At 41.7% G+C, this 9,476-nt stretch overlaps 1 protein-coding gene across 2 annotated transcripts in view; it reads right to left on the reverse strand.

Annotated features, from left to right (window-relative positions):
- Window positions 1-3,480, reverse strand: part of ITGAV (integrin subunit alpha V) — a gene marked incomplete at its 5' end in the record, with an annotated part of 82,243 nt that extends 78,763 nt beyond the window's left edge. For both annotated transcript variants that reach the window (XM_079710430.1, XM_079710429.1), the window contains one exon: window positions 3,296-3,480. In XM_079710430.1, coding sequence (XP_079566556.1) covers window positions 3,296-3,480 — 185 coding nt within the window. The remainder of the gene's footprint in view (window positions 1-3,295) is intronic.
- Window positions 3,481-9,476: the final 5,996 nt, after the last annotated feature.

A 9,476-nucleotide genomic window follows, 5' to 3' on the forward strand; every position in this document is an offset into this window, starting at 1 on the left:
CGTTTTAAAAGCTCTCCAAGTGTTGCAAATAGGAAGTTAGGATTGAGAACCATTGTATGTTCTGTGGGACCTTCTGAGACCAGGGCACACTCACCCACACCTTGTCTTTGGGGTCATATGACATGAAGTAACTGTAAATAAGGCTCCAATAGTGTTTAACAGGGGAAAAAGCAAGCCTTGTAATCCAGTGCTGCTCACTATAGCATTATTTTAAAATAAATATATACGTAAAATGAGAACTGTATAACATATCTTAAGAGTAAGAAAATTATTCATTTTCTTCTTAAAATTTTAAAATTTGAATACAAAAATTAAACGGAATTTGAATTTCATTTCCTCTGCGCTTTGTTCCCATCTTTTCCCTTACCCCACACCATCCCACTCAAACAACTAAAGGCTGCAAACTCTTCTGGCCTCAGTTTCCTGTTCTGTAAGAGTGAATTTATCTGCTTCCCTATTTCCCCTGATGGTCTGTGGTGTACAGTAAAATGAGATATCATAAGTAAAAGTGCTTTGTAAATTATAAAATAGGTCAAGCAATGTAAGATATCATTGTTATAACTAAGCCTAGGGTGTAATTTTTAATTTCTCCAATTATTCTCCACAAGAAAAACATGCCTTTACTTCTTTGCCTGTATACAGTATTTAAATTTTATGTAAGTTTGGCAATATAGTCACCATAAATTAATTCATACAGGAAAAATAATAGGGAGTGCTAATGTTTTATTTTTCACAATTTTTTTCCTTTTTTAAGTATAGCTAATTTACAGTGTTGTGTTAGTTTCTGGTGTACAGCAAAGTGATTCAGTTATACATACATATTCATATACATATATATGTTCTTTTTCATATTCTTTTCCATTATAGCTTATTACAGGATATTGAATATAGTTTCCTGTGCTATACAGTAAATCCTTGTTGTTTATTTATTTTATATATAGTAGTTTGTATCTTCTAATCTCCAAATCCTAATTTAGCCCTCCCCCCCCACTTTTCTTCTTTGGTAACCATGTTTGTTTTCTATATTTTTCAAATCATAATTTTTGTGACTTTTCACTTCAAACCTAAGACTCATTTCTGGAGGAATTTTATTGTGGAGTCACCTTAATATTTTTGCTTAGTACTTTCTTTTTCCTTCTTTTTAATTAACATTGATTCATTCGTTTTCACAACAATATGGAGATAATTCAATAACAATTTTCTGTAACAAGAAAAATGAGACAGAAAACAGTTCTATAGCTTGCCAGAGGTATTTAGACACCTATAGAAACCGGAAGCAGCAGGAGACCTCATTACTCTTGCTTCCTCATTAATGCAGGCACTCTTCCTTCCGAAGAAAGGAAACTTTAATTAGCACTTTTCTATTATGTGAATTTTTTTTCCCTTTAGAAGTTTATTATCACACCAAACAACAACAATAAATGCAGCTGGTAATATTGTAAATGGCATCCCCATGCACCCTGGATTCCAATGCTTGTTAACTTTAAAAGTACCCTTTTACAAAATTAAGCATAAGTTTGTATTAATCTTTGTTAAATCTGAAAAGCTCAGAAGTAGAAACCTTTGTTTACATATATTTCGGGGTTTTTTAATCTCAAAGTTGATTTATATTTTTTATCTTAGGCTATACCTAGACCTCACTAGTGTATCAGTAACAAAGTCACTGAATAAAGTTTCAAAATGTTATATGAAACCAAACCAAGTTCAATTTTACCTTACCATTAAAGGCCCACGTGGGAGGTCATGTAAACAAACCTGTGAGGTCATAGTATATTCAACAACCACAATGACTAATCACAAATTAGCCATCCAGCCTCGCAACCAAAAATAGGAAATATCTCATGCTAACAGCTCAGTATTACTGCATTTTCCATAGTAAAAACACTTAAAGTTTATCATTTTGTCATGTATCTTTACACTACAGAACTCAGAGGGTTGCCACCGAATTAAGAGCAACATTTGCAAACCACTCCATCAACTTGGAAGTATTTAAGTGCTACTCTGGCTACTCTAAGTACCAACTCTTGACAAAAGACAATATATATTTTCAAAATTATTAGAATTTCTGTAGAAATTAAATCCGAAAGAGCACCCTTGGAAGCAACTAAAATCCTCTGCACTATAAAGGCATACATCCTGCCGAATGTTTTAACAGTCATGGAAAAATATTTAGATCATCCTCAAATTAGGCATGTATGAACAGGAAAAATAGTACTAAAAGTACTGACCATTAAAATTATCCTCCCTCTCCCCCCAAAAAAACAATACTTTAAAGTATAGAAAAAAATTAAAAACAAAAATACGTTGTTACAATTTCTAAGAGCTTAGAAAGAACTCTAAGAACAGTTCTCCCTCTTGGAAACAAGATTTAAACATCAGAAGACATCCAGGGAACACATTAAATCAGTATTTCTAACGCTAAAAAAGGGGGTGGTGTGGTGAGAATGACGTCAGCGTTCGGTAAGGTCAGAGACAACTTTTAATCCAATAATGACAATAACTCTGTTCCAAATCCTGTGCAACGTGCAACGCGAAACGCTGGCAATTTGAAACATAACTGAATTCTTAAATACTACAGTATTCAAATGACCTTTAGTGAGTGAAAACTCAGCAAACATGCTTGTTCTTTCTGAACAATGACCTAAATAATGAATCAGTATAAAAAGAACAGATGACACATCCAATTCATCTGTTCACCCTCAAATGTGCAAAGGTTTGACAGTCTCAGAGATAAGACACAATGAATTTACTATGACAGAATGGTCATTTTAGTCATCAGAATGTCTGGAAAAGGAGATGAGGAGAAACAGAATCAGACTGAGAGGCGTAAAGAATGGGGGAAGGCTTGTTTAGGGAGAGCGAAAAACATGGGTGTTTAAGTCTGTGAAGCCAAAAAACAAAAAGACTCCAGGGAGTCTCTGGTACGGGAGAAAAAGAAGTTCGGGAATGAAATTGACCAAGTCCCGGACACCGGCAAAGGCGGCGCGGTGTCCAGCCAGACCAGCCTTTGTTGGTTTCCCACTTTCCCCTAATTTCAAGCACAGGTCTGCTTCAAAGCGCTCCCTCTGAGGAGAGGAGAAGGCGGAACTGGGTGGTGGGAGGCGCGCGGGTTCACCTCCCCCAAGCATTTCATCCCCCCAGACCCTAAATCGCCCAGTGGGGGGAGGGAGGGTTAGAGGGAACGTATAGAAAGGCACCGGGATCTCTTGCAGAGATCTCTCCCTGTGGGAAATCGCAGGGTGGGTGCGCGCGATGGGGGAGGGGGCCGACTCCCCTTCCAAGTGCGGCCACTTACGAAGACGCGCTGGGCACGAAGAAATCAACCGCGAAGCCGAAGTAACTTCCCTCGGGGCCAGAGTATTCCGCAGGACTGTCCACATCTAGATTGAAGGCGCCGCAAAGAGGCAGCAGGAATCCGGGGAGAAGGAGCAGGAGGCGGCGGGGGCGAAGGCGCAGCCGCCGCCGCGGCAGGGAAGCCATCGCCGAAGTGCGCGCGGGGCGCCGAGCCCGGAGACGCGGCCACCCCGCCCGGAGCGCACGGTGCCCGCGGCCCGCCGCCTGCGCGCGTCGAAACTTGCCAGCTGCTCGCTTCCCGGCGAGTCCCGGACAGCGCCGGGGGAGGCAGGAGGGCTGAGCTCCCAAGCAGCCGCCCGGGAAGTGGGGCGCAGGGCGCGCGGGGCGGGGACAGCAGCGCGGGCGGCCCCTCGTCTCTCTCTCGGTCGGCCGCTCAGCGCCGCACCTCGGGCTCGGGACTGCAGGGCTGGGCGCCGCACCCCCAGCCAGAGCGCTGCCGCGGCCAGTGGGAGGAGGCAAAGCAGGAGGAGGAGCCGCCCCGGAGGCTGAGCCAAAGCGCAGGAGGAAGTGGGGGAGGAGAGTCGGCCTCGGCCTGGGGCAAGTCAAGCGCACTTCCGTGCGCGCTGTCGCCTCCTGTCCCAAGAACGGAGCTCCTGGACCGAGGCCCCAGACCCTCAGAGCCCTCTGGGAGCACTCCTGGACTAGGGCCTCAGGCCCAGGACCGGGAGGAGGGAGGTGGCGGGGTGGGGGGAGATGCTCAAACGTTCCAACCCGCCCGCGTCCAACAGAGCGCCAAGGGCACCCGAATGCCGCCGGCAACTCCTGTGCGACTTTTATTTAAAAGTGAGGAAAGCTTTATCCGTTTCTCGTGTTTCTGCTACTTAAAAGCCTGGCAGGCACTCACAACCGAAACTCTATAATTATGGTCGTTTTCCTCCCCACTCTAGCCCACACGCAAACACTGAACTTAATTATAAACTTTCAGAATGCTAGCACAGCCTCTTCCAGGCAAGTTGTATTAAAGCTGAACTTCAGCCGTCCACGAAAGGATGGGCAAGGCAAAGAATCAGCAGAAATCGTTTTAAAGCACATCAGATTAATCGAAACCTTATTCCTAGTTTATTAGAGGAAGTCGCATGATTCGGATAACTAACTGGTTGATTTAGGACATTTGGGTAGAAATACGATTCTAGGGTTGGAAGAAGGAATATGCACCTTGGGGTCCCTTGGGGCTTGCTTGCTGCTGGTGTTTTCCACGCCGCCCAGGCTCCCGCCAGCGGGACTGAGGAAGGAACCTTAATCTTTTCCTTTATATTCACAAGTGCTAGCACCTTGCTGGGCAGACAGTAAGCAATCATTAAAATGTTGAATGAATGAATGGAGATGAAATGATGAGTAAACTTTGCCCAGAGAAGTGACTTCCCCATATTGTGTATCACGTGCTAAAGAATTTGGTGAACAAAACAGTATAAATGGCACTTTTTGGATCTTAAAAACTTACAAGTATTAGAACAGTAATTTCGAATGTAACTATTAACACTCAGTTACAATGCACATTAATTGAGTTTAATCCTGTGAAGGGATATGTATGTAAATTGAAGCCTCTAATTTGAATATATAGTACTTCATTGCATCATATATTTTGATTTTTAAATGTGACTAAAAGATATGCAGCAAAACCTCAGGCATGTTTTACAAGATATGGTCCAGCACTTGCCTAAAGGAAATTACCATGTGAGACAGGCAACCCTACACAAATACTTACACATAAATACAAGTGTACCTTTGTCCTCACCATGTTCTGTGGTACACGGAGAGGCCACGGGTATGTGCACACAAACCCAAAGGGTTATTTATGCCTTAAAAGCCTGAGAACCAATCCCCTTGGAAATCCACCCAGATAGGGAGGGCAGAAGAGTGTTTGAACGCTGGCTGGACCCAGTAAGCCCTCTCACTCCTCAACATCTGATCCAGGATAGAGGTCCAACAGACCAGAGGAGTGGAGGGAAGAAATGAGAAAACCAGGAAAAGGAAAAAGCCAAAGCCATGGCAACATGCATGTGCCCCCTGAAACTTGAGTGAATGAGGACCACATTTCTATGAGGAGACTGTGAACCAGGATAAGCCAGTATCTTAAGGCACCCAGGGTTGTAAATGCAGGCATTTTTGTAACAGAGTAGTCAGGCTTGAGCAGTCATCTATCCAGCACCTTGCAAATTGAGGAAGTTTATTACAGTACATGTCAATTCAGCCAGCGCTTATTCAGAATCCACAATGTGCTGGGTACTCTATGCATAGGAGAGGGAAAGAGTGTATTTTATGCTACAGATGAAAACCTGTGCCCCTCCCCCATTCCCATGGCCCTCTTTAAACTACATTATAACAATTTTCCAATTTCAGACAGCTATATAATATATTGACATTAAGTATAATCACTTTTTTACAGAGAAAATAAAATAGTAAATAGTAAAAGGATTTTGACTTTGAATTTTACCCCCTACTGCTTTATCCTATGATTAAAATCTTGATTCTACTGATTTCTATAAATTCAAATGCCTGAGTTCAATTAGTTATGTGACCCTAGGCAAATGACTCCAATCATTATGTGCCTCAGTTTTCTTATCAAAGGAGCTCAGTCTAGTTACCATAAAATAATTTAAGAGGAATTTCAAATTTTTATTTTTCAGCTAACACCAAGGAGGATTCAGTTCATAATCCACAGAAACCCTTCTGAAATCCCCTTTTTCCACTCTCCATTTCTCTAGAGCCCTTAATCCACTAAACCCAACAGACCCTACAGTGTTTGTTGCATTGCTTTTTTGTCCAACTCTTGCTTGCCTCTCCTCTCCCAGCTATTTATTAGGGAGATTTACTTGGCCACATCACCCCCAGTACTGCCTTTCTTTTTTATATTTACTTTTATTGAGATAACATTGGTTTATTACATTATATAAGTTTCATGGGTACAAAATTATATTTCTACTTCTGTGTACCCTCCAGAGAGCTGCCTTTTCCTCTCTGTCACAAAAGATCCCCAGCCAGCCCTTGGGTGTGTGGAAGAGAAGAGAAGGAAGGCAGAAAACTTGTCTCCTTTCTGGGCTTTGTTTCCTAATCTACTCCTTCAGTGTTAGGGTTGTCCTGGTGTCTGTGTTTGATTCACTGCATTTCTCATCCGACACATCCCCAGCATGATCTTACTCATTGTCATGCCCTTACCACTCCCCACGTCACAAAGTACTTTTAGCCATATTAAATCAATTACATATTAAATTATTTATTTACAGTGTCCCCAGAATGCCATCTCTGTTCACAGGTCTCTATCTTCCTAGAAAACATTAGCCCTCCCGCTCAATCAGCCTTCATCCTTCTGCCACATACAAACCTACACAATGCCCTCTACCTGGCTATTTCTTTTTTTTTTTTTTTTTTTTTTGCAGTACCCGGGCCTCTCACTGTTGTGGCTTCTCCCGTTGCGGAGCACAGGCTCCGGAAGCACAGGCCCAGTGACCATGGCTCACGGGCCCAACCGCTCCGTGGCATGTGGGATCTTCCTGGACCGGGGCACAAACCCGTGTCCCCTGCATCGGCAGGCGGACTCTCAACCACCACGCCACCAGGGAGGCCCTACCTGGCTATTTCTTACTCCTCTTTCAAGATGTGTATCAGGCATCATCATGTCCTCTAGGAAGCCTTCTATCAGGAACCATGCCTTTGCTTTTGTATCCTCTGAGCTCAACACTGAGCACAGCAATGGAATTAATTCCATTGTTCAGAGACAATAATAACTAACATTTTTATTAAGTATATTCATTATGTACTGGGAACTGTGCTAAGTATTTTGTGTATATATTAAGTCATTTGTTAGGTAGTTACTATTAATATGCCCAATTTAAAGACGAAGAAACTGATTCTCTACTAGATCGAATAATTTTTCCAAGGCCACAAAGGTAGTGTGGCAGAGGCAGATTTTGAATGCATGATGGTCAGACTCCAAGCTCACACCCATTAGCACTAAGTTGCCTCTTACGGTATAAAGATACACAATATAACAATACGAGGATAACAAAGATAAAAGAGTAATATATTCAAAGTGATCTGAAAGTTTACTTAAATTATCTTTACCCTTAATCTATGCTGTAGCATGTTTACCAAGAAAATATTTTAATCAAACTTTATCATTGGTTGTATTCATCACTAACTTGGCAAGGCTTGTCTAAGAAGAACTTATAAAAGAGTAACTGAACAATGGTAGTAAAGACTAGAAATCGTCTTAATCTATTAAAGTTTTATTATGAAGAAAATAGTTGTTAAGTGAATTTTTTGTGATGTTAATATGAAAGAGAAGAGACAATTTTGTATGTATATTCCATCTTCTAATCTCTTCACGTCTTCTGACCTCCATATCCTTGTGGTCAAGGAAGGGCACTGGTGATGATCTCCAAGGTCCTCCCCACCCCTGAGAACCTGGGGCCTCAGTGACCTCCCCAGAGTAACTAGGGTGGCTGTTGACAGCCCCCATGGAACAAAGTCATCTGGTCTCATTCAAATCTCCTTCCCCCACACTAGGCAGAATAATGATGTCCACTAAGGAGAAATTGGCTCACATCCATGAATATCAAGGAGGAGAATTGTTTCTCATCCTCATCTATAAGTAATATATTTATATTTTCATAACAGTAGGAAATCAATTATTTGTGGCATTTAGAACACTTTTTCCATGTACTAGGAAAACTTAGTTACAAACTTGAGAAGTTTGAGATAAATGCTGGGAAAAATGTGGAAATATCTTCATTCCCTTGTTTAAAGAACAAGACATGGATAACTAATCTTTCGAAGTTTCAAAAAAAAAATGCAGCTCTTCTCTAAACTCTTTTTTTTTTAATGGATTTAACTTAAATGGACTATTGCTTAATAGAAATATTTGCTATACAGGAAACTTCTTTGGATTTTTTCCACTCAGGACTGAGTATGTTGGTAAGCCAAAGAAAATATGTATTGTCAAAAGATTAAGATCTGGCCTGATTAATAGGTAACATTTCACCATCTATATATTTCTTTTCTCTCCAACATGCATTTAGTTTATTCATCTCACTTATGCAATCTGGTTTTTAAATTTTCATCTTTTTAATATCATGGGACTTAAAGGTCAAACTGAAAAGACCATATTGATTACTTTTGTATAAAAATCCTAAGAATGTACATGTATGAATGCCAAAATTGAGAATAATGACATCACTACATAATCTCAAGTGTGAAGAGAAAGTTAGTGAATGGATTAAGAAACTATACATAAAGCATATGGTTTCTATTAGATTCAAACTTAGATTTAAAATATCCAGCCAGGGGGCTTCCCTGGTGGCGCAGTGGTTGAGAATCTGCCTGCTAATGCAGGGGACACGGGTTCGAGCCCTGGTCTGGGAGGATCCCACATGCCACAGAGCAACTAGGCCCGTGAGCCACAACTGCTGAGCCTGCACGTCTGGATCCTGTGCTCCGCAACAAGAGAGGCCACGATAGTGAGAGGCCCGCGCACCGCGATGAAGAGTGGCCCCCACTTGCCACAACTGGAGAAAGCCCTCGCACAGAAACGAAGACCCAACACAGCAAAAATAAATAAAATAAATTTAAAAAAATAAAATAAAATATCCAGCCATATTTCCTCCTGAAAATGCATATTTATTGAGCACCTTTTTCCTGGTTCTATTGCCTTAAGAGTCCTTTCTCAAACAACTTTCAGGGTTTGAATAACCTATGATAGAAGATATCCTAGAAAACGGAGATTCAAAGCACCAAAATCGAAATCACAAAACAGGTAACTTTCATGCCTGTGGACAGAACAAGCTCTTGTTCTGTGCCTGAAGGGAGCAGAGAACTTTGGGCAGGAAGCTTCGGCACCAGTACGGTCGGTGCGCACCTGTGCAGATCTCCTCCAGTCTTATATATGCCACACTCACCCCTTGCTCTGTGCCTCTGTTCCTGAGGTTCTGTTTTCCTCACCCTGGAATATCATTCTTTCACCTGCTCTCCTAACGCAGTTCCACCCAAACTTCAGCATTCAGCGCAAGACTTCTCCAGGGAGCTTTACATGGCTTCATTGTCTCCCTTTTCTTTAAAATGGCTTGTATTTCCAAGTCTAATCCACTCACAACTTAGCATTTAATTATTCCTGTGTTAATTTCCTG

The sequence above is a fragment of the Hyperoodon ampullatus genome, assembly GCF_949752795.1.
Source record: "Hyperoodon ampullatus genome assembly, chromosome: 8".
Lineage (NCBI taxonomy): Eukaryota > Metazoa > Chordata > Mammalia > Artiodactyla > Ziphiidae > Hyperoodon > Hyperoodon ampullatus.